The following is a 25,682-nucleotide window of genomic DNA, read 5'->3' on the forward strand; positions in this document are numbered from 1 at the left end:
TCTAGTGCACTTATTCCCTCACCTGCTATGTCTTTAAGCCATTCCCACATTCCCACATTCCCACATTCCCACGTTCCCACATTCCCACGTTCCCACATTCCCACGTTCCCACATTCCCACATTCCCACATTCCCACATTCCCACATCAATTGTAAACTCTCCGGGGGAGGGATTTCCTTTTGTCTGTCTCACTTGTATTATAATTCGCTGTACTGTACTGTCTCTCTTGTAAAGTGCAGAGTACAGGTGCGTGCACTATATAAATAAAGATATGCATAATGCGGAGGATATATAATAATATTAATAATTAAAAACTTTTTCATATAGCGCTTTTCTCCCAATGGGACACAAAGCGCATCACAATTACAGTACAGAGTGCAGTACTCCGCATATAGGAATATTACAGACACAGACACAGACTGCCCAGATGAGTTTATAATCTATGGTTTTGGTGCCTGAGGCACACAAGATAAAGTGACTTGCCCAAGGTCACAAGGAGCTGACACCAGGAATTGAACCAGGTTTCCCTGATTCACACTAAATGTCACTGTTGACAGAGTCCATGTCTTTACTCACTGAGCCGCTCCTTTACTTACAGAGCCAAGATCTGCAGACCAAGTGCCAGTACTTCACTTTGTACTGGAGGTTGCCCTACGTGTTTGGGTTCACACCACACTGCACCCAAAGGTCCCACTGAACCATCTGCATGTAGCCATGTTGTTGGCTGTCTTAAGCTTGCACTGTCATCTTGACCACACTCTGGCCTCTGACAATATGTTAATAATAAATCAGGGCAAACTATTGGAAAAGGTGGCTTTTATTGAGTAACAGAACAAACACATCAGATACAGTATATACACAGATACAAATAGGGCGACTGTTGTATGTTAAATGTACAGTAATATAAAATGACAGACAGCACCCACAAACAGCAAAAAAATAGAACAAATCAGAAATAAGAGCACGAGGGCAAAATGGTCCTACTAACTATAACACACAATGAGTGGGGATCCCCACACACAGACGTGGAGGGCTTCTATTGACTGGGGAAGGCACGGAGGAGACCTGCAGTTGACTTTGCTCTTCAAGGACTATCTAAGGGAAATACCATGGTCCAGTAGGGACCTGTGGGAATGAGCCTAGTGATGGGTGACCCCGAAGCGCTGCCCCCCTTGTTTCTCCTTTTCTTTTCAGTCCCTTCTTTCCTTTTGTCTCCCTTGTGTTGCCCCCCGGCATTGGTTAGTATTTAGCCCCTGTTTTTTTTCTGTATTTTCTGTGTAGACATTATCTTCTTTTTGCTATTTTTGATTTCATGTCTTCTACTCTTTGTTTGACCTTGTTTCCTCGGCCCAGTCAGTTTGGGGATTCGTGCGCTGTACTGTATGTTCTCATGCATATCAGTTGTTCCAGACGATCCTTTGTGCCATTGGTTTCCCCTGTGTGTTTTCTTTATGTGCGTTTTGCTTTTATTTATTATTTTTGGGATGAAAAGTGGTAAATTTCCGCACTTTTCCACTTTATGATTTTAATTTCTTGGAGTGCTGAGAAAACCCCATTGATTATATACTGTAAGTTAAATGATACAGAACCGAAGTCGTCTTTGCTGCGGGATGGGCTGTCACTTTCTGACCAATTAACCCAATTACAGTGCTATGCATTTTTTAAAAGAAGTGTTTATAGCTGTGCTGATTAGATGAAAACTTTCACCAGACCAAGCAAGTTGTGCCTGTAGGAGGGGAGGGTTGTACATTGGATAAAGCTGCATTTTAACAGGCAGGAGGTCATAATTAATACTGATTAGATGATGCAAGTGTGGCAGTTTGTGTTGAGTGATATGGAGAGATGGTCATGGTATTTCCATGTTTAATTCACTTTTCTGCCGAATGTATCCTAATGCTATGCTTATCTTAGCAAATATCCTAAGACGGTGGTTCCAAACTCCAGTCCTCAAGGACCACTAACAGTGCAGGTTTTAAGGCAATCCTCTCGTTAGCACAGGTGGCCCAATCATTGTGACTGAACCACCTGTGCTCATGCCGGGGTATCCTTCAAACCTGGACTTTTACTGGTCCTTGGGGACTGGGGTTGGGAACCACTGTCCTAAGAGATGACATTCCTGTTATGGGATTTCTGAGGCTGCTTCTGCTACACATACTATACAAGGGTTTATATTACATTCTGTAATATTTAGCACAGAAAGTTTCAGACCTGTAGATGTAACATCTTAACAGTGGCGAACAGAGCTACATTTGGATGTTAAAAGGGAATTCCATGGATGTCGGCAAAGACAAATAATGTATTTGTTAAGGGTGCTCGTTCCGGTGTGTTGATCTTGTATTCCGATGTGGTTTATTTGTGGAAGCCGGTGGCGGGCTCCAGCACCGCCATGAAGTGATTGTCCACGTGGGCATCTAATTGAAGCATTCTTGAAATGCACCACTTCACCTGGGAGGAACAAACAGATGTGTTGAGGGGAGGGGGTTAGGACATTTTGATGCTCTTGAAGTTGTACGACAACACATTATTACCAAAGTCGACGTGTGCACAGCCTGCATAGTTCCACAGTTTGGCTCCATCTATGCAATGCTCTTATTGCTTTAGCACCTGAGATTGTTGGGATTTCTATCAGATAAGGGCATCATTTTTATGATCACAGTCCGGTTCACCCCTTGAACCTAGATAATTGACCCCTTCTGCTCTATATAAATAGGTACACATGGCAAACTCTGTGTATCAAGGCAAGAAAGGTGCATGTCTCATGGAACAAAGCAAAAGACCTTGCTACAGTAAGTCAAGTTCAGGAAACCATCAACAATCGACAAAGATGGTCAGAGCGTATATGGACCATATAAATAATTGTGTCACATTTTAAAGCCAAGAAGCTTAAGCATTTTCACTGAATAATCTCCCCAGACAGATCATTGAGTCTGAGGGAGCAGTGCACAAAAGCCCAGCTCTGTTACCCCAAACTCCACCCTCTGAAATGACCGTCACTGAGATCTTGGATGGTAAGACTCTCGAGTCCCTCTCACCTTCACCAGTGTAATAGTGGCGCTGTAGAACATGCTCAGCAGGAACAGAGCAATGAAGGTCACAGCTGTGGTCCAGAGACTGTCATCGTCATCCTCACTGCTGCAATCCTGGTCCATGTACCAATCATGGACATGGCTATCTGATGTGAGAAAGAACCAGAGGAGACAGAACATGGTCAAGTGCAATTATCATGCAGAAGGGCCAAAGAGGGATTAAATACTATCCTAACTACCTGTTAAAGTGGAGTTAGTTATGTGGTAGAGTTACTAATTTAAGTGACGTGTGGCAATATCTCAGGAATGCCTCCAATACTATAATGGCACATTTGACACGTTAGCTTTGTAGTTATTAATGTAGCGCAGCTGTGTCTGATTTGAGGGATTGGCTTTTTATCTAAGTCCTTTCTATGTTCAAGACTTGTGTATCAGATTCCATATTGGTAACTGGCAGAAACTAAGAAGATTGATCTGAATCAGAAACTTTCTGCAGCTAAATGGTCTCCATTGTGTTACATCATCATCTTGTTGTCTCGGTCAGTCTCCGGCATTGGGTAAATCTACACAATTTTCAAACCTATTTTGGTACAGCACAAAAAGGATGCAAGTTTTATATCTGTGTCCCCTCTCGTATTTTACAGATAATCATGGATGGGTGATGAGGTTTTGAATCCTCACCTCTGAAGAAGAGACTTGTGAGATTTCTGAATCTCTGTGATCTGAGAACTCTCTTATATCTTCATTAAAAGGTATCACAGCCTATAATGCATCTCATCTCATCTACGTATTATACCCATGGGATCAATGGAAGACGTATTAACCCAGCAATGATGTATGGAGTGTATCTTGCTTAAAAACCAAGTTTAAACTCATGTAATCTTGATATTGGCCCAGTAATGGACACAAACATCATCAATGTCACGTCTAAGTGAAAGCTACAGTGTTTTCTGTCCTTTTATGCATTCTACACATTCCTTTACAGGTTCATTGGTTATTGGGTATTTCAGTCTTCCTCCTCTTCCCTGCCATCGTGTTTCATGTCCTTAAAGCTGTAAACAGGAGAAGGAAGGAGAGGACCCCACCCACTATTCATGATCTGTGCTTGGTGGGCCTGGGAATTGCCACCATACCTAATATAGCTCTTCCACTGCATCCTTCACATCCAAGGAGCGTGTTGTTCAGCAGTAACAGGGCAAGGATTCCCCCTTTCTCTCTAGGACTTGGTATTTCTAACTTCATTTAATTCCCATTGGGTTTTACAATAAAGAGGGTGATTTGTTTTTTTGTGTGTGAATTGTCAGTATAATGAAAGTGGAAGACCTATTTTATGAGTATTATTCCTTTGCCGTTGACAAAAGAAACCCACTAACCACTAATTCCCAGAGAAATAAAGGCACATACACTTATTCTCTGCAGAGCACAGAATGACCTATGTATAGAATGACCTAGTGCATGTTACTGTCACCTGGGCAGGTAAAAGAGCACAATGCAGCCAGGATCACAGGAGGGACGCTACTTGTCAGTTTATGTGCCATATTAAAAGAAAGAAGGGAATTGAGCTTAATTTATATCACAATTAACCTATTCCCTCCCAAGTGGGATAGCAATGCAATGCTCTGGGGAGAGGAAGTCACTCATTTGTCATTCTCGTAAATCTGTTCTACTGGATGTATGCAACTAGAGATCCGAGTCCCCCATCCATGAACATGCTCTACACTATCTATCTTTTATATTTGTTTAGGAATAAATCCAGTTCCTAGGCTGGGATGGGAGAAGTGAGGGAGCCAAATATGGCAAATGTGCCAGTGTTTTAACACCAGTGTCAATTCCCAATGTTGGCTTCCCTGAATGGAATTTATTCGTTAAAATTTATTTTATGTGTGAATGCATGAATGATCGGGAGCTGCATGGGAATGAGTTTTGGGTTCAAGTATAACCTAATTATCTGCCTGACATATTATCTAGTTGTCCTCATAGTGACAAACCCCTAGAATGAAGTCCACCGATCTTCCTCTATCCCCCATTATCTCATCCCCATGTAGATATTTCTGGGAGAGCGGCGAGAGCACAAATAACAAAAACACGTGGTTAGTGCTGCAACTTTAGGCATAAAAAGTGTGAGTTTATTTAAGTAAAGAGTTCTTCACTTGGCACCAGGTTACACACATCACAAAGAGAGAGGGAGAAAGTGGTGAACTTTGTCAGATTCTTCACTTGGTTGCGAGAGACACATTGAGGCACCAGGTTACACACATCAAAAAGAGAGAGGTAGAAAGTGGGGATCTTTGTCAGAAAATATCTTCATTTGGATATGGGCGAAGCAATTAGAAACGAAGGAGCTAATTTATCAATAGGACCCAGACTCCAAAACAAGTGGAGTTTCAAGCAATTTGGTGGCAAGTTGTACAGTTGTGGAACATAATCTGAAAAAGTGACACAATGGCATCACAAAGTATGACAAATGGAAAACTCTTAACTGTCTTAGCTGATACAATGAGGCCTTGTGTTGGAGCCGGAAATTTCCTCATTTCTGCTCTGTTTTTATATATGTTATTGATTTGATTATATTTTTAGGGGTTTTTCAACTAAATTGTTCCAGGTTCCATCAATATCAATATGCCACATACAAGCCGCAGTGCGAAACAATGCACATTGTATGTATCAGACATGGATAAATGATCATCGATGTATCTCCTTTTTAATGCTAGTTCATTATCAAACCTAAATGAACACAATATTGTTACAAACTGCATCATACGGGTATCTGCATCACCTGTTGGCCCTATGCATATATACATATATATCCCATCCGCTGAGCGGCCAGGAGGGGAGGAGTGAGTGCGATGAAGGAAAAAGGGAAAATATCTGGAAACAAGTAATCTGACAAAGATCATTGGAGAAAGAGGTTGTGCGAAGCAGTGAAATGGAGACAGTGATTATTTACCACTCTTTTTGATCTCTTTCTTCAATTCCCGAGACAGAGCACTGTGATATACTTTGCAGGAAAAGGTCGAGCCATTGTTCCAATCAGTTTCTACGATGCGGAGATTACTATACATGAAGTACGTGTCTCCGTCCTTCTCCAGCGTGGGATCAGTGTTGCTGTAGGTGGCTTCATTCAGCGCTGTATCCATATTTATCTTTTTATTCCTCTTGAACCACTCAATCTCAATGTATTTGGGTTTGAACCCTTTGATCAGACAGGTGAGGCTCACAAAACCTTGGATCTTATTTTCAGAAGGTGGGTCCTCATTTACAGAAGGTGGAAGTATATAGACAGATGGGGCGCGTCCCGTTCCTAGAATGAGGAGATACAATTATAATGTTACAAAGTTCAGCACCGAAATATCTAAGCAACTTACCAACCCACAAACAGCCACTGTAGAGCTTCTGCTTCCATTAAATCATTATTAGTGGTATTTTGTTCCTAGGTGTTTGTAACAAACAGTTACGATGCACTAAGACACCTCAGGAGGTTTGTGTCCACCTTTAAAATGGGTGGTCGCTGGGTGTGTAACTCTATGTGCGTGTTGAGTGACATTGATAGAAAATATACAGTATTTCTCTTATATTTCATGTCTGGGACAAACCTGGGGACATTTAGAATGACCTGATTATCCTCACTCTCTGGTGCAAAGCGTGTCAGGGAAGCTCACGTACATTCAGGATTTATGAAACATTTGAATTTGCCGCTCTGTTTATTACAGAGTTTATTGCATGTAGAACAGTATATCTCAGAGCAGACCCAAGAGAGGCCCTTTCTAAGTACGTGGCATAGCTAAGGTATAGAATGACCTTTGTGTTTTATACATAAATACATCACTGCCGAGTCTCTGGGGCAGTGAGTCTGGCATGTAAAGGAAGATTCTTATCGGGTATTCTTTTAAACAAATCTCTTAACCCTTTATTAAAGAGGTCCTATAGGCAATTTGAATGTCCAATTAGAATTGTGGTCCTACCATAAGGACCGAAAGAACCCAACAATCACACAGGGATTATTTAACGTTTTCTTTCAAAATATTAGTTACCAAATTGAATTTGCACAAACACTGTTCTTTATGACTCATAGTAAAAACTTATACAAACAGTTCCACTTTTTCCATTAACCCTATACAAATCTTGCTGGGACAAGGATCCAATGTTAGAGATTACACATTTATTCCAAGTAACAATCAATTATTTTATTGTTATTTTGTTTTAATCTACTTTCAGTTGCTTATTGAGCCTGATTTTGAATCACGTTGTATTCTATATAGATCTCTGAGTTAAAGAAAAAGAGGAGGGAGTATTAGTAATTATCAAGTCGTCTCTGACCTGGGATCTGTTACTTTGCTATAATAAATTCAACATAGCAGACCTAGGATGCATAGATAGATAGTGAAACAATACATATTATAGTATAATAATAGTAATACTCTAACTATTAATATGGTGTGTATAATGCCAGTATTTTATTATCCTGTTTCTGCTGTCATCTGCATTAATTAAGGTTACGGATGTTTTCGAGAATATAGTTCTATTTTGTCTATAGGCGGAAGGACATGTAAAGAGGTGACCTATGCATCTCCTGGACTTTTATTTAAATGACCCATTACATATTATAACCACACAATTGTCGGTAATACAAATGATATTAGAACCAACAAATGGATTGATGTGTAATATGTAACACTCGGCTCTTCTCCCACAAAAGATTTGAATAGGGTCTACATAAAGGACATAAGGACATTTTTATATACTTTTGTTATTACTAGTAATAAGGCAGAGTGCTGGTGAAATGGAAATGTGATCGTTTTTATTATTAAAGAAAGTCCCTGAGTGATTATTGGGGATCTTTCTGTCCTAGAGCACCATACAGAGTAGTCTTGCTTCGTAGTGGGAGTTTGGGGAACTTATGCTCTGATTCACAATCTTCCCACCAGGGAGATGGCTTTTTGCGTGTGTGACCTGTTATCTCCCCTGGGATATTTGGCAGCTGTAACCCTACTATTTTCGGATGTAATATAAGCATGCAACATATGTACTGTACAGTACCTGCGCGTTTTGCAATTTTCTCTTCCACTGGGGTGGTGAGGTACCTATTTGTGACACTGCAGGTGATGTCATTATTTTCCCAGGCCTCTGGGGTTATTTGTAGGGTGCTGTTTATGCTGTAAGTGCCGTCCACCTCCTGCATTGATGCAGAATTATTTCCGTTGAATTTTTCTCCATTTGATTTGGACCATTTCACACTCAAGTCCTCTGCTGTACTCAGCCTAGAGATCATACAGGTGAATTTTGATGTCTGGGTGCCGAATAAATCTTTAGGAGAAGGAGGAAGCAGGACTATCTTGGGAATAATTTTGCAGTCTGAAAAGGAAGAAGGTTTTTGATGATTTGATACACATAAAGATTAGGGACAATATATTTGTATTTATTAAAATATCAGCGACTTCCAAACACATCTTTCTCTCCCTGATGTTCACCCAGCCCACACCCCTGGTTACGCTAATTTCTCCAGGTTCGCCTCCCTGAAATCCTCCTCGATATCTATCCTCTTCTTGTTGGCTCCCATTCACCCCAACCTATCTATATACTTACATAGTTACAGAGTTACATAGCAGATAAGGTTGAAAAAGTGTCCATCCAGTGGAATTAGATGGCAGATACATATCCTATATTTGAATGATAGTATATTGATACAGAGGAAGGCAAACAAAAAAAAACCAGTGATACATTATCCAATGCTGTCTCATAAAGGGAAAAAATTCCTTCCTGACGCCAAATATTGCCAATCATATTTCTCCCTGGATAAACATCCTTCCCATGTTTACTTATTTGGTATATCCCTGTATAGCTTTCATTTCTAAAAAGATGTCCAACTTTTTTTTGAAGATACCTATTGTATCTGCCATCACAGTCTCCATGGGTAATGAATTCCACATTTTAACTGCCCTTACTGTAAAGAACCCTTTCCTTTGTTGCTGGTGAAATCTCCTTTTCTCCAACCTTAAGGGATGCCCCCGAGTCCTTTGTACTACCCGTGGAATGAATAGATCTTTTGAAAGCTCCTTGTCTGGACCTTGAATATATTTGTATATAGTTATCATATCTCTCTTACTTATCACACCTTTCCCCTTTCTCCATAGAAAGGTACTGTATATTATGGAACTTATTCTATAATGAGTAACCACCAATGACCTCCACACTTATTTACCTGTGCATTGTCTAAAACTGTCCGTGGTTTGTGACTGAGATGCCGGATGGGTCACACTACACGTGTAGTTAGCTCCTGGATTCCACTTCTCCTTTAGTATTTTGACTTGACTCATAGTGTTGAAGGTCCCTTCTTCTTCCAGTTTCTGGGTTGTGGTGTTTGGTTGAGAAGACATTGCCTTTCCATTCTGCAACCACTGCACTTCAATGCGTTCAGGAAAATGTCCATAGATGAGACAGACCAGTTCATTAAAGCGAGTGTTGTCGTCACAAGAGGACTGGAGGACCCTCACAGTCGGCGTACTTTTCTTACACCCTGAGTACAATAACAAAAGAAGACAAAGGGGTCATGAACTGGAAACAAAGGCAGAAGAGAGAGTTATTCTGTCCCAGGGAAACTTACAAGTCTGTATTGAGACACCCTATGGATTTCATGTCCTGACACGGCTCATGCTTTTATTATTATTATTATTATCGTTTATTTGTAAAGTGACAATATATTCCGCAGCATGGTACAATGGGGCACAGAGTAATGTATATTACAAAACACAGTTATGTACAAGTGAGGACAAACATGCACAAATAGATACAAAGATTGGAGTAATCAAGGCAGGGTTATGATTGGTGAGTTGCATTGTGAGTGAGAAAAGGGCGTATTTTGGTGATATTTTGGCGGTGGAGATGGCAGGACTTCGTGAGGGACCGAATGTGAGGAATGAAGAAGAGAGCAGAGTCAAAGATGACCCCTAGACAATGGGCTTGAGGTGTTGATGAAATTTTAGTATTATTGACTGTGAGGGAGAGTGTTGGTGTAGAGGTGGTAATGGAAGGGGGAAAGAATATAAATTCTGTTTTGCACATGTTTAGTTTCAGGTAGAGGTGAGACAACCAAGAGAAGGTTTCAGAGAGACAGTTGGAGACAAAGGACAGGAGAGAGGGGGAGAGGTTAGGGAAGGAGAGCTAGATTTGGGTGTCGTCGGCATAAAGATGATATTTAAAGCCAGAAGATTGTATTAGTTTACCAAGAGAAGAAGTGTAGAGTAAGAAGAGCAGAGGGTCGAGGACAGAGCCCAGTGGGACTCCAACAGAAAGAGGGAGTGAAGAGGAGGAGACAACAGAGAAGGAAACAATGAAGGAGTGGTTGGAGAGGTAGGATGTGAGCAAGTCGAAGGCTGCGTCACAGAGGCCAATGAAATGGATAATGTTGAGGAGAAGAGGGTGAACAGCAGTTTCGAAGGCAGCAGAGAGATACAGGAGAATTAGTACGGAGAAGTGACCCTTAGACTTAGCTGTTAGTAGGTATTACCCACTTTTATTATTGCTTTCTCAGTGGTGTGTCGAGGATGGAAACCAGATTGCATAGAGTAAAGCAGGGGAGAGAAAGTTAGTCAGGAAGTTGTATACGAGTCGCTCAACTAGCTTGGAGGAAAAGGGGAGAAGAGAGATATGGTGGTAGTAAGAGGGGAAGGATGAGTTAAGTGAGGGTTTCTTTAGAATAGGCGGGTTGAGTGTGTGTTTGAAAGAAGATGGAAATGTCCAGAGGTGAGAGAGAGGTTGAAAAGGTGAGTTATGGTGGGGCTTAGTGTACCGATGTTATGTGAGAGAATCAGATAGGGGGCAGGATGTAGGGTGAGATGATGAGAGGAGTGTGGAGACTTCATCCTTGGTCTCAGGGGAAAATTAGCTGAGAGGGGATTTAGGTGTGCAAGGGAGATAGGAGTTGCGTGTTGAGCTTTACATGAAGAGATGTAATGTATGATTGGCTTAATCTTGTCTGTGAAGAAGGTGGTGAGGTCTTGTGTCATTAGGGTACAAGGGATGTAGATGTAGTTGGGAGGAGGAGGATGTTAAATGGGGAAAATAGGCATCGAGGGTTGGAAAACAAAGTGTGTATGAGTGAAGAGAAGTAGCTTTGCTTGTCAAGTGAGAGTGCAGTGTTATAGGAGGAGAGCATAAGTTTATAGTGGAAGATGTCTGCTTTTGAGCGGAATTTTCTAAAGCAACATTTTGCAGTGTGTGAGCACTTTTGGAGGTAGCGAGTTAAAGGTGTGTGCCATGGGTGTGGCTTGGAGTGTTGGGAACTGACTTGTCTAAGGCTGATGATAGTATGCTGTTGTATAGAGAGTTTGCTAGGTTAGGACAGGAAAGGGTAGAGATGGGAGAGATGAGAGATTGTAGAGATGTTGAAAATTGCAGTGGATCTGGCAGGACTTTATAATAACGTAATATTGAATCCCCTAAATGTTTTCTTTACTTCAATGCTATATCTAGCGTCAACTGCTGCAGTGAGGAGACAGTGTTTATAATGTTAGTTTAAGAATGCATTTTGTCATTAATCTACAATTAACCTGCATCTCAGGTACTATCTATATATATATAATTCACAAGTGTCCGTCCATTGGTCATGCGCCATTAATCCCACTCTCCGTGTGATATACAGTATTTATGGAAATCTTTGCCAGAACGTCCGGGAAAATTGTCAGATTTTTGAATGACCAAAATAGTCACCTTGAAATGTTGGCCAAACCGTTACAGTTCCCCCGTCTCCGACCGCCGGGGCTGCATTTATTTCATCACCCTGCGTCGGAAATCTTATAAAGGATTTCCAAGTTTATAGTTTAAAATAGATAATTAATCCCTAGTATATTCTACATACTGCATGTCAATCATCCAGAACTCGTATGACTTGCCGGTCACTTGGGTTACATCTGGCACATGTGCATGGGCATTGCTAATCAGGGGCTAATTTGTGCTGGTAACAGTGTATTTCTTCTCTGTTTCTATACATTGCCAGGGTGAAAACATAAGAAGACAATACGCCATTGTTAGGTTCCTACCTGGTATTTTTTTGCTGACTTTGGTCGTGGATGGTGTGTGCTCCACATTACACTCAAAGGTCTTAGTACACCAGTCGGACTCAGGGATGGTCAGCTGACTACTGGAGGTGTATAGTTCGCCTTGTCCCTTGACAGCTGGAAAGTTCTTGATCCCACTCGTAATGGCGCCTGAATTCCACTTGATGTTCACCGGTTGAGGATGGAACGCAGTAGCCAAACATCCAATGGTGACATGAGTTTTGGATCCCAGTGATTTACAGTCGGGTATCAGAGGGAAGACAGAGGGAGCCTGCTTTTCAGCTGGGGAGCAAAAGTAGGACACTGTTCGTTAGTATAATTCCTTCTAAGGTCACAATTTTTTTTTTAATGTTTGATTCTTAATGTCTATGGTTCTATCAGGGTCTCCTACACCATCCCCATCACAGGACCAATTAGGAAGGGCATAATATAAAGACCCTCACATTCCCCACTGAGGTTTTAGCTAGTGATGCTTACAAACGAATACTTTAAAATGCTTACATTGCAGTCCGGCAGTGAACAGGTTAATAGATATGACACAATCCTATTTGCACACAGCCCTAACCTCTCTGACCTTGGACACGTACTTCAATCTGACTTTTTGAGACCTGAAAATTGGATTTCCCAAAACAAACTGTTTCTAAAGACTGACAAGACTGTAACAATGGTTTTTTGGACCAAGGCTAAATTTCTAAAGCTTCAAATTAAGGAGCTACAGATCAGAACCAACCATAATACTATCCTAGTCCCTGTTACTAGTTTTAAATACTTGGGCATATGGTTGACTCCCATTTAACATTTGGGATGCACATTGTTGCCCTGACATCCAAAACCTATGCTAAACTAGGGGTACTTTACAGGAACAAATCCTCCCAAAGCCTGCTGGTCAGAAAGCGTATTGCACAGCAGATGCTAATGCCAATTATAGACTATGGGGACATACAGTAGTATATGGCACGGCACCCCAAACCCACCTTAGCAAACTGATACCCTCCACAATTCAATATGTTGTTTTGTTCTCCAATGCAACTACAACACACATCACTGCGTAATGCTCAAAAAACTAGATTGGTCATCACTAGAGTCTAGGCGCAAAGTTCATCTTTCCTGTCTTGTCTTGAAATTCTTTCTGGGCAAGCTACACGTCTATATGAACAAGCTCCTCACCCATACCACATGCAGCACCTATCATCTGAGATCAGACTCCAAAAGACTGTTCATGGTCCCAAGGTTCACACAAAGTATCCGGCCGCTCCTCCTTCTCTTACCGTGCACCCCAAAACTGGAACAGTCTACCGGAGAATCTCACAGCCGCCACCAGTCTAAGTTCTTTCAAAACTAAAGCTGTCTCCCATTTTAATCTGGTCTGTTACTGTTACATACGCCTATAATATATATTATCGCTAACTGTGCATGCAATGTCTTGTATATAACCCTTTTCACTCAATGTAACTATGTTTACTGGTATGTAACCATGTATTTGTCATTAGAACTCTGTGCCCAGGACATACTTGAAAACGAGAGTTAACTTTCAATTACTTCCTGGTAAAACATTTTATAAAGAAATAAAATAAATAAATTCCCCTACCCAGCCTCATGCAGCCTTGCGCTATTCCACTATCCTACCTCATGCAGCCCTGCGCTATTCCACTATCCTACCTCATGCAGCCCTGCTCTATCCCACTACCCAGCCTCATGCAGCCCTGCGCTATCCCACTATCCTACCTCATGCAGCCCTGCGCTATTCCTCTATCCTACCTCATGCAGCCCTGCGCTATTCCTCTATCCTACCTCATGCAGCCCTGCGCTATTCCACTATCCTACCTCATGCAGCCCTGCACTATCCCACTATCTTACCTCATGCAGCCCTACTCTATCCCACTACCCAGTCTCATGCAGCCCTGCGCTATCCCACTATCCTACCTCATGCAGCCCTGCGCTATTCCACTATCCTACCTCATGCAGCCCTGCTCTATCCCACTACCCAGCCTCATGCAGCCCTGCGCTATTCCACTATCCTACCTCATGCAGCCCTGCTCTATCCCACTATCCAGCCTCATGCAGCCCTGCGCTATCCCACTATCCTACCTCATCCAGCCCTGCGCTATTCCACTATCCTACCTTATGCAGCCCTACTCTATCCCACTACCCAGTCTCATGCAGCCCTGCGCTATCCCACTATCCTACCTCATCCAGCCCAGCGCTATTCCACTATCCTACCTCATGCAGCCCTGCGCTATTCCTCTATCCTACCTCATGCAGCCCTGCTCTATTCAGCTATCCTACCTCATGCAGCCCTGCGCTATTCCTCTATCCTACCTCATGCAGCCCTGCGCTATCCCACTATCCTACCTCATCCAGCCCTGCGCTATTCCACTATCCTACCTCATGCAGCCCTGCGCTATTCCACTATCCTACCTTATTTAGCCCTGCGCTATTCCACTATCCTACCTCATTTAGCCCTGTGCTATTCCACTATCCTACCTCATGCAGCCCTGCGCTATTCCACTATCCTACCTCATGCAGCCCTGCGCTATTCCTCTATCCTACCTCATGCAGCCCTGCTCTATCCCACTATCCTACCTCATGCAGCCCTGCTCTATCCTACTATCCTACCTCATCCAGCCCTGCGCTATTCCTCTATCCTACCTCATGCAGCCCTGCTCTATCCCACTATCCTACCTCATGCAGCCCTGCTCTATTCCATTATCCTACCTCATGCAGCCCTGCGCTATCCCACTATCCTACCTCATGCAGCCCTGCTCTATTCCATTATCCTACCTCATGCAGCCCTGCGCTATTCCACTATCCTACCTCATGCAGCCCTGCTCTATCCCACTATCCTACCTCATGCAGCCCTGCGCTATTCCACTATCCTACCTCATGCAGCCCTGCTCTATCCCACTACCCAGCCTCATGCAGCCCTGCGCTATCCCACTATCCTACCTCATGCAGCCCTGCGCTATTCCACTATCCTACCTCATGCAGCCCTGCGCTATTCCTCTATCCTACCTCATGCAGCCCTGCTTTATCCCACTACCCAGTCTCATGCAGCCCTGCGCTATTCCTCTATCCTACCTCATGCAGCCCTGCGCTATTCCACTATCCTACCTCATCCAGCCCTGCGCTATTCCACTATCCTACCTCATGCAGCCCTGCTCTATCCCACTATCCTACCTCATGCAGCCCTGCGCTATTCCACTATCCTACCTCATGCAGCCCTGCGCTATCCCACTATCCTACCTCATTTAGTCCTGCGCTATTCCACTATCCTACCTCATGCAGCCCTGCGCTATTCCTCTATCCTACCTCATGCATCCCTGTGCTATTCCTCTATCCTACCTCATGCAGCCCTGCGCTATTCCTCTATCCTACCTCATGCAGCCCTGCGCTATTCCACTATCCTACCTCATGCAGCCCTGCGCTATTCAGCTATCCTACCTCATGCAGCCCTGCGCTATTCCTCTATCCTACCTCATGCAGCCCTGCGCTATTCAGCTATCCTACCTCATGCAGCCCTGCGCTATTCAGCTATCCTACCTCATGCAGCCCTGCGCTATTCCTCTATCCTACCTCATGCAGCCCTGCGCTATTCCACTATCCTACCTCATGCAGCCCTGCGCTATTCAGCTATCCTACCTCATGCAGCCCTGCGCTATTCCTCTATCCTACCTCATGCAGCCCTGCGCTATTCAGCTATCCTACCTCATGCAGCCCTGCGCTATTCAGCTATCCTACCTCATGCAGCCCTGCGCTATTCCACTATCCTACCTCATGCAGCCCTGCGCTATTCCACTCTCCTACCTCATGCAGCCCTGCGCTATTCAGCTATCCTACCTCATGCAGCCCTGCGCTATTCCACTATCCTACCTCATGCAGCCCTGCTTTATCCCACTACCCAGTCTCATGCAGCCCTGCTCTATTCCTCTATCCTACCTCATGCAGCCCTGCGCTATTCCACTATCCTACCTCATGCAGCCCTGCGCTATTCCACTATCCTACCTCATGCAGCCCTGCTTTATCCCACTACCCAGTCTCATGCAGCCCTGCGCTATTCCTCTATCCTACCTCATGCAGCCTTGCACTATTCCTTTATCCTACCTCATGCAGCCCTGCGTTATTCCTCTATCCTACCTCATGCAGCCCTGCTCTATCCCACTACCCAGCCTCATGCAGCCCTGCTCTATCCCACTACCGAGCCTCATGCAGCCCTGCGCTATTCCTCTATCCTACCTCATGCAGCCCTGCGCTATTCCACTATCTTATCTCATGCAGCCTTGCGCTATTCCTCTATCCTACCTCATGGAGCCCTGCGCTATTCCACTATCCTACCTCATGCAGGCCTGCGCTATTCCACTATCCTACCTCATGCAGCCCTGCGCTATTCCACTATCCTACCTCATGCAGCCCTACTCTATCCCACTACCCAGCCTCATGCAGCCCTGCGCTATTCCTCTATCCTACCTCATGCAGCCATGCGCTATTCCACTATCTTATCTCATGCAGCCTTGCGCTATTCCACTATCCTACCTCATGCAGCCCTGCGCTATCCCACTAGCCTACCTCATGCAGCCCTGCGCTATTCCACTATCCTACCTCATGCAGCCCTGCGCTATTCCTCTATCCTACCTCATGCAGCCCTGCTTTATCCCACTATCCAGTCTCATGCAGCCCTGCGCTATTCCTCTATCCTACCTCATGCAGCCCTGCGCTATTCCACTATCCTACCTCATCCAGCCCTGCTCTATCCCACTATCCTACCTCATGCAGCCCTGCGCTATTCCACTATCCTACCTCATGCAGCCCTGCGCTATCCCACTATCCTACCTCATTTAGTCCTGCGCTATTCCACTATCCTACCTCATGCAGCCCTGCGCTATTCCTCTATCCTACCTCATGCATCCCTGTGCTATTCCTCTATCCTACCTCATGCAGCCCTGCGCTATTCCTCTATCCTACCTCATGCAGCCCTGCGCTATTCCACTATCCTACCTCATGCAGCCCTGCGCTATTCAGCTATCCTACCTCATGCAGCCCTGCGCTATTCCTCTATCCTACCTCATGCAGCCCTGCGCTATTCAGCTATCCTACCTCATGCAGCCCTGCGCTATTCAGCTATCCTACCTCATGCAGCCCTGCGCTATTCCTCTATCCTACCTCATGCAGCCCTGCGCTATTCCACTATCCTACCTCATGCAGCCCTGTGCTATTCAGCTATCCTACCTCATGCAGCCCTGCACTATTCCTCTATCCTACCTCATGCAGCCCTGCGCTATTCAGCTATCCTACCTCATGCAGCCCTGCGCTATTCAGCTATCCTACCTCATGCAGCCCTGCGCTATTCCACTATCCTACCTCATGCAGCCCTGCGCTATTCCACTCTCCTACCTCATGCAGCCCTGCGCTATTCAGCTATCCTACCTCATGCAGCCCTGCGCTATTCCACTATCCTACCTCATGCAGCCCTGCTTTATCCCACTACCCAGTCTCATGCAGCCCTGCGCTATTCCTCTATCCTACCTCATGCAGCCCTGCGCTATTCCACTATCCTACCTCATGCAGCCCTGCGCTATTCCACTATCCTACCTCATGCAGCCCTGCTTTATCCCACTACCCAGTCTCATGCAGCCCTGCGCTATTCCTCTATCCTACCTCATGCAGCCTTGCACTATTCCTTTATCCTACCTCATGCAGCCCTGCGTTATTCCTCTATCCTACCTCATGCAGCCCTGCTCTATCCCACTACCCAGCCTCATGCAGCCCTGCTCTATCCCACTACCGAGCCTCATGCAGCCCTGCGCTATTCCTCTATCCTACCTCATGCAGCCCTGCGCTATTCCACTATCTTATCTCATGCAGCCTTGCGCTATTCCTCTATCCTACCTCATGGAGCCCTGCGCTATTCCACTATCCTACCTCATGCAGGCCTGCGCTATTCCACTATCCTACCTCATGCAGCCCTGCGCTATTCCACTATCCTACCTCATGCAGCCCTACTCTATCCCACTACCCAGCCTCATGCAGCCCTGCGCTATTCCTCTATCCTACCTCATGCAGCCATGCGCTATTCCACTATCTTATCTCATGCAGCCTTGCGCTATTCCACTATCCTACCTCATGCAGCCCTGTGCTATCCCACTATCCTACCTCATGCAGCCCTGTGCTATCCCACTATCCTACCTCATGCAGCCCTGCGCTATCCCACTATCCTACCTCATGCAGCCCTGTTCTATTCCACGATCCTACCTCATGCAGCCCTGCGCTATCCCACTATCCTACCTCATGCAGCCCTGCGCTATTCCTCTATCCTACCTCATGCAGCCCTGCTCTATTCCATTATCCTACCTCATGCAGCCCTGCGCTATTCCACTATCCTACCTCATGCAGCCCTGCTCTATCCCACTATCCTACCTCATGCAGCCCTGCGCTATTCCTCTATCCTACCTCATGCAGCCCTGCGCTATTCCACTATCCTACCTCATGCAGCCCTGCGCTATTCCACTATCCTACCTCATGCAGCCCTGCGCTATTCCACTATCCTACCTCATGCAGCCCTGCGCTATTCCACTATCCTACCTCATGCAGCCATGCGCTATTCCTCTATCCTACCTCATGCAGCCATGCGCTATTCCTCTATCCTACCTCATGCAGCCCTGCTCTATCCCACTATCCTACCTCATGCAGCCCTGCGCTATTCCACTATCCTACCTCATGCAGCCCTGCTCTATCCCACTATCCTACCTCATGCAGCCCTGCGCTATCCCACTATCCTACCTCATGCAGCCCTGCTCTATCCCACTACCCAGCCTCATGCAGCCCTGCGCTACCCCACTATCCTACCTCATGCAGCCCTGCTCTATCCCACTATCCAGCCTCATGCAGCCCTGCGCTATCCCACTATCCTACCTCATGCAGCCCTGCGCTATTCCTCTATCCTACCTCATGCAGCCCTGCGCTATTCCACTATCCTACCTCATGCAGCCCTACTCTATCCCACTATCCTACCTCATGCAGCCCTGCGCTATTACACTATCCTACCTCATGCAGCCCTGCGCTATTACACTATCCTACCTCATGCAGCCCTGCTTTATCCCACTACCCAGTCTCATGCAGCCCTGCGCTATTCCTCTATCCTACCTCATGCAGCCCTGCGCTATTCCACTATCCTGCCTCATGCAACCCTGCGCTATTCCACTATCCTACCTCATGCAGCCCTGCGCTATTCCACTATCCTACCTCATGCAGCCCTACTCTATCCCACTACCCAGCCTCATGCAGCCCTGCGCTATTCCTCTATCCTACCTCATGCAGCCATGCGCTATTCCACTATCTTATCTCATGCAGCCTTGCGCTATTCCACTATCCTACCTCATGCAGCCCTGCGCTATCCCACTATCCTACCTCATGCAGCCCTGCGCTATTCCACTATCCTACCTCATGCAGCCCTGCGCTATTCCTCTATCCTACCTCATGCAGCCCTGCTTTATCCCACTACCCAGTCTCATGCAGCCCTGCGCTATTCCTCTATCCTACCTCATGCAGCCCTGCGCTATTCCACTATCCTACCTCATCCAGCCCTGCTCTATCCCACTATCCTACCTCATGCAGCCCTGCGCTATTCCACTATCCTACCTCATGCAGCCCTGCGCTATCCCACTATCCTACCTCATTTAGTCCTGCGCTATTCCACTATCCTACCTCATGCAGCCCTGCGCTATTCCTCTATCCTACCTCATGCATCCCTGTGCTATTCCTCTATCCTACCTCATGCAGCCCTGCGCTATTCCTCTATCCTACCTCATGCAGCCCTGCGCTATTCCACTATCCTACCTCATGCAGCCCTGCGCTATTCAGCTATCCTACCTCATGCAGCCCTGCGCTATTCCTCTATCCTACCTCATGCAGCCCTGCGCTATTCAGCTATCCTACCTCATGCAGCCCTGCGCTATTCAGCTATCCTACCTCATGCAGCCCTGCGCTATTCCTCTATCCTACCTCATGCAGCCCTGCGCTATTCCACTATCCTACCTCATGCAGCCCTGTGCTATTCAGCTATCCTACCTCATGCAGCCCTGCGCTATTCCTCTATCCTACCTCATGCAGCCCTGCGCTATTCAGCTATCCTACCTCATGCAGCCCTGCGCTATTCAGCTATCCTACCTCATGCAGCCCTGCGCTATTCCACTATCCTACCTCATGCAGCCCTGCGCTATTCCACTCTCCTACCTCATGCAGCCCAGCGCTATTCAGCTATCCTACCTCATGCAGCCCTGCGCTATTCCACTATCCTACCTCATGCAGCCCTGCTTTATCCCACTACCCAGTCTCATGCAGCCCTGCGCTATTCCTCTATCCTACCTCATGCAGCCCTGTGCTATTCCACTATCCTACCTCATGCAGCCCTGCGCTATTCCACTATCCTACCTCATGCAGCCCTGCTTTATCCCACTACCCAGTCTCATGCAGCCCTGCGCTATTCCTCTATCCTACCTCATGCAGCCTTGCACTATTCCTTTATCCTACCTCATGCAGCCCTGCGTTATTCCTCTATCCTACCTCATGCAGCCCTGCTCTATCCCACTACCCAGCCTCATGCAGCCCTGCTCTATCCCACTACCGAGCCTCATGCAGCCCTGCGCTATTCCTCTATCCTACCTCATGCAGCCCTGCGCTATTCCACTATCTTATCTCATGCAGCCTTGCGCTATTCCTCTATCCTACCTCATGGAGCCCTGCGCTATTCCACTATCCTACCTCATGCAGGCCTGCGCTATTCCACTATCCTACCTCATGCAGCCCTGCGCTATTCCACTATCCTACCTCATGCAGCCCTACTCTATCCCACTACCCAGCCTCATGCAGCCCTGCGCTATTCCTCTATCCTACCTCATGCAGCCATGCGCTATTCCACTATCTTATCTCATGCAGCCTTGCGCTATTCCACTATCCTACCTCATGCAGCCCTGTGCTATCCCACTATCCTACCTCATGCAGCCCTGTGCTATCCCACTATCCTACCTCATGCAGCCCTGCGCTATCCCACTATCCTACCTCATGCAGCCCTGTTCTATTCCACGATCCTACCTCATGCAGCCCTGCGCTATCCCACTATCCTACCTCATGCAGCCCTGCGCTATTCCTCTATCCTACCTCATGCAGCCCTGCTCTATTCCATTATCCTACCTCATGCAGCCCTGCGCTATTCCACTATCCTACCTCATGCAGCCCTGCTCTATCCCACTATCCTACCTCATGCAGCCCTGCGCTATTCCTCTATCCTACCTCATGCAGCCCTGCGCTATTCCACTATCCTACCTCATGCAGCCCTGCGCTATTCCACTATCCTACCTCATGCAGCCCTGCGCTATTCCACTATCCTACCTCATGCAGCCCTGCGCTATTCCACTATCCTACCTCATGCAGCCATGCGCTATTCCTCTATCCTACCTCATGCAGCCATGCGCTATTCCTCTATCCTACCTCATGCAGCCCTGCTCTATCCCACTATCCTACCTCATGCAGCCCTGCGCTATTCCACTATCCTACCTCATGCAGCCCTGCTCTATCCCACTATCCTACCTCATGCAGCCCTGCGCTATCCCACTATCCTACCTCATGCAGCCCTGCTCTATCCCACTACCCAGCCTCATGCAGCCCTGCGCTACCCCACTATCCTACCTCATGCAGCCCTGCTCTATCCCACTATCCAGCCTCATGCAGCCCTGCGCTATCCCACTATCCTACCTCATGCAGCCCTGCGCTATTCCTCTATCCTACCTCATGCAGCCCTGCGCTATTCCACTATCCTACCTCATGCAGCCCTACTCTATCCCACTATCCTACCTCATGCAGCCCTGCGCTATTACACTATCCTACCTCATGCAGCCCTGCGCTATTCCACTATCCTACCTCATGCAGCCCTGCTTTATCCCACTACCCAGTCTCATGCAGCCCTGCGCTATTCCTCTATCCTACCTCATGCAGCCCTGCGCTATTCCACTATCCTGCCTCATGCAACCCTGCGCTATTCCACTATCCTACCTCATGCAGCCCTGCTTTATCCCACTACCCAGTCTCATGCAGCCCTGCGCTATTCCTCTATCCTACCTCATGCAGCCTTGCGCTATTCCTCTATCCTACCTCATGCAGCCCTGCGTTATTCCTCTATCCTACCTCATGCAGCCCTGCTCTATCCCACTACCCAGCCTCATGCAGCCCTGCTCTATCCCACTACCGAGCCTCATGCAGCCCTGCGCTATTCCTCTATCCTACCTCATGCAGCCCTGCGCTATTCCACTATCTTATCTCATGCAGCCTTGCGCTATTCCTCTATCCTACCTCATGGAGCCCTGCGCTATTCCACTATCCTACCTCATGCAGCCCTGCGCTATTCCACTATCCTACCTCATGCAGCCCTGCGCTATTCCACTATCCTACCTCATGCAGCCCTACTCTATCCCACTACCCAGCCTCATGCAGCCCTGCGCTATTCCTCTATCCTACCTCATGCAGCCATGCGCTATTCCACTATCCTACCTCATGCAGCCCTGTGCTATCCCACTATCCTACCTCATGCAGCCCTGCGCTATCCCACAATCCTACCTCATGCAGCCCTGTGCTATTCCATTATCCTACCTCATGCAGCCCTGCGCTATTCCTCTATCCTACCTCATGCAGCCCTGCTCTATCCCACGATCCTACCTCATGCAGCCCTGCGCTATCCCACTATCCTACCTCATGCAGCCCTGCGCTATCCCACTATCCTACCTCATGCAGCCCTGCGCTATTCCTCTATCCTACCTCATGCAGCCCTGCTCTATCCCACTACCCAGCCTCATGCAGCCCTGCGCTACCCCACTATCCTACCTCATGCAGCCCTGCTCTATCCCACTATCCAGCCTCATGCAGCCCTGCGCTATCCCACTATCCTACCTCATGCAGCCCTGCGCTATTCCTCTATCCTACCTCATGCAGCCCTGCGCTATTCCACTATCCTACCTCATGCAGCCCTACTCTATCCCACTATCCTACCTCATGCAGCCCTGCGCTATTCCACTATCCTACCTCATGCAGCCCTGCGCTATTCCACTATCCTACCTCATGCAGCCCTGCGCTATTCCACTATCCTACCTCATGCAGCCCTGCGCTATTCCACTCTCCTACCTCATGCAGCCCTGCGCTATCCCACTATCCTACCTTATGCAGCCCTACTCTATCCCACTACCCAGCCTCATGCAGCCCTGCGCTATTCCTCTATCCTACCTCATGCAGCCCTGCGCTATCCCACTATCCTACCTCATGCAGCCCTGCACTATCCCACTATCCTACCTCATGCAGCCCTGCGCTATCCCACTATCCTACCTCATGCAGCCCTGCGCTATCCCACTATCCTACCTCATGCAGCCCTACTCTATCCCACTACCCAGCCTCATGCAGCCCTGCGCTATCCCACTATCCTACCTCATGCAGCCCTGCGCTATCCCACTATCCTACCTCATGCAGCCCTGCGCTATTCCTCTATCCTACCTCATGCAGCCCTGCTCTATTCCATTATCCTACCTCATGCAGCCCTGCGCTATCCCACTACCCAGCCTCATGCAGCCCTGCGCTACCCCACTATCCTACCTCATGCAGCCCTGCGCTATTCCACTATCCTACCTCATGCTGCCCTGCGCTATTCCACTATCCTATCTCATGCAGCCCTGCTCTATCCCACTATCCTACCTCATGCAGCCCTGCGCTATCCCACTACCCAGCCTCATGCAGCCCTGCGCTACCCCACTATCCTACCTCATGCAGCCCTGCGCTATTCCACTATCCTACCTCATGCTGCCCTGCGCTATTCCACTATCCTACCTCATGCTGCCCTGCTCTATCCCACTATCCTACCTCATGCAGCCCTGCGCTATTCCTCTATCCTACCTCATGCAGCCCTGCGCTATTCCACTATCCTACCTCATGCTGCCCTGCGCTATTCCACTATCCTACCTCATGCAGCCCTGCGCTATTCCTCTATCCTACCTCATGCAGCCCTGCGCTATCCCACTATCCTACCTCATGCAGCCCTGCACTATCCCACTATCCTACCTCATGCAGCCCTGCGCTATCCCACTATCCTACCTCATGCAGCCCTGCGCTATCCCACTATCCTACCTCATGCAGCCCTACTCTATCTTACTACCCAGCCTCATGCAGCCCTGCGCTATCCCACTATCCTACCTCATGCAGCCCTGCGCTATCCCACTATCCTACCTCATGCAGCCCTGCGCTATTCCTCTATCCTACCTCATGCAGCCCTGCTCTATACCATTATCCTACCTCATGCAGCCCTGCGCTATCCCACTACCCAGCCTCATGCAGCCCTGCGCTATCCCACTATCCTACCTCATGCAGCCCTGCGCTATTCCACTATCCTACCTCATGCAGCCCTGCGCTACCCCACTATCCTACCTCATGCAGCCCTGCGCTATTCCACTATCCTACCTCATGCTGCCCTGTGCTATTCCACTATCCTACCTCATGCAGCCCTGCTCTATCCCACTATCCTACCTCATGCAGCCCTGCGCTATCCCACTACCCAGCCTCATGCAGCACTGCGCTACCCCACTATCCTACCTCATGCAGCCCTGCGCTATTCCACTATCCTACCTCATGCTGCCCTGCGCTATTCCACTATCCTACCTCATGCAGCCCTGCGCTATTCCTCTATCCTACCTCATGCTGCCCTGCGCTATTCCTCTATCCTACCTCATGCAGCCCTGCGCTATTCCACTATCCTACCTCATGCTGCCCTGCGCTATTCCTCTATCCTACCTCATGCTGCCCTGCGCTATTCCACTATCCTACCTCATGCAGACAGATCTGTTTTGCAACCTAATCCTATGTGATATTCTTTTATTTAACCCCCTCCCTGCTAAAGCACATGAATCCTGCACGTTTCCTCTGTTATTTTCCTAGTGAACCGCACCCATGCAGTTCTGCCACTGCACCCCAACACTGCTATGCAGCACTCCAGGAATTGTGCTGCTGGATACCCTCCACACCCAATACAGCCCTGAAAGTCTCTCTGCTATTCTTGTACCTACCACTTCCATACAGTTCTGCTTCTCCAGTTCTGTCTCGCTGGGCCTCAATAATTCTGTGGTACACCCGGCTATTCCATTACTGAACATCCTACAGACATCCTTGTAACTGTGCCCCAATCCTATCCATCTGTACCTGCAATTATCCTTCTATTGACACCCCAAGTAGTACACAATGCAGTCCTTCTGCACATCACTCTAGACCAGCAGCTCCCTCTGCTATTTACTTACTGATCTCCTCCCTTGTCGTGTTGCCCCTCATCTCAATCTAACTCAATTTGGGATGGAATAGCACACTCATAAACTGGACTATCACAGCCCAATTATTCTCTTCAGTTCTTTTAGTTACCTGCAAAACCCTAAACATGCCGCCTTGTTACTGCCCTGCAACCCTGACCCAGATATGCCTCTAATATTCCAGTGCTGTATGTTATACAGGTAGCACAGCTACTGCCCCCAAATCTGACCCAGAGTTTCCCTGACTACTACACCCCCACAAATCCTTCCCCAAAGGTCTGTCT

General features: G+C 47.2%; 1 gene segment (V, D, J or C); it reads right to left on the reverse strand.

Annotated features, from left to right (window-relative positions):
- Window positions 1-2,083: 2,083 nt before the first annotated feature.
- The window catches only part of LOC142464637 (immunoglobulin heavy constant gamma 1-like), a 30,638-nt gene continuing 7,039 nt past the window's right edge, over window positions 2,084-25,682 (reverse strand). Inside the window, 6 exon segments of the C gene segment in view lie at window positions 2,084-2,445; window positions 3,033-3,172; window positions 5,974-6,327; window positions 8,064-8,378; window positions 9,226-9,540; window positions 12,062-12,361. Coding sequence covers window positions 2,350-2,445; window positions 3,033-3,172; window positions 5,974-6,327; window positions 8,064-8,378; window positions 9,226-9,540; window positions 12,062-12,361 — 1,520 coding nt within the window.

Source organism: Ascaphus truei, chromosome 13 (assembly GCF_040206685.1).
Source record: "Ascaphus truei isolate aAscTru1 chromosome 13, aAscTru1.hap1, whole genome shotgun sequence".
NCBI lineage: Eukaryota > Metazoa > Chordata > Amphibia > Anura > Ascaphidae > Ascaphus > Ascaphus truei.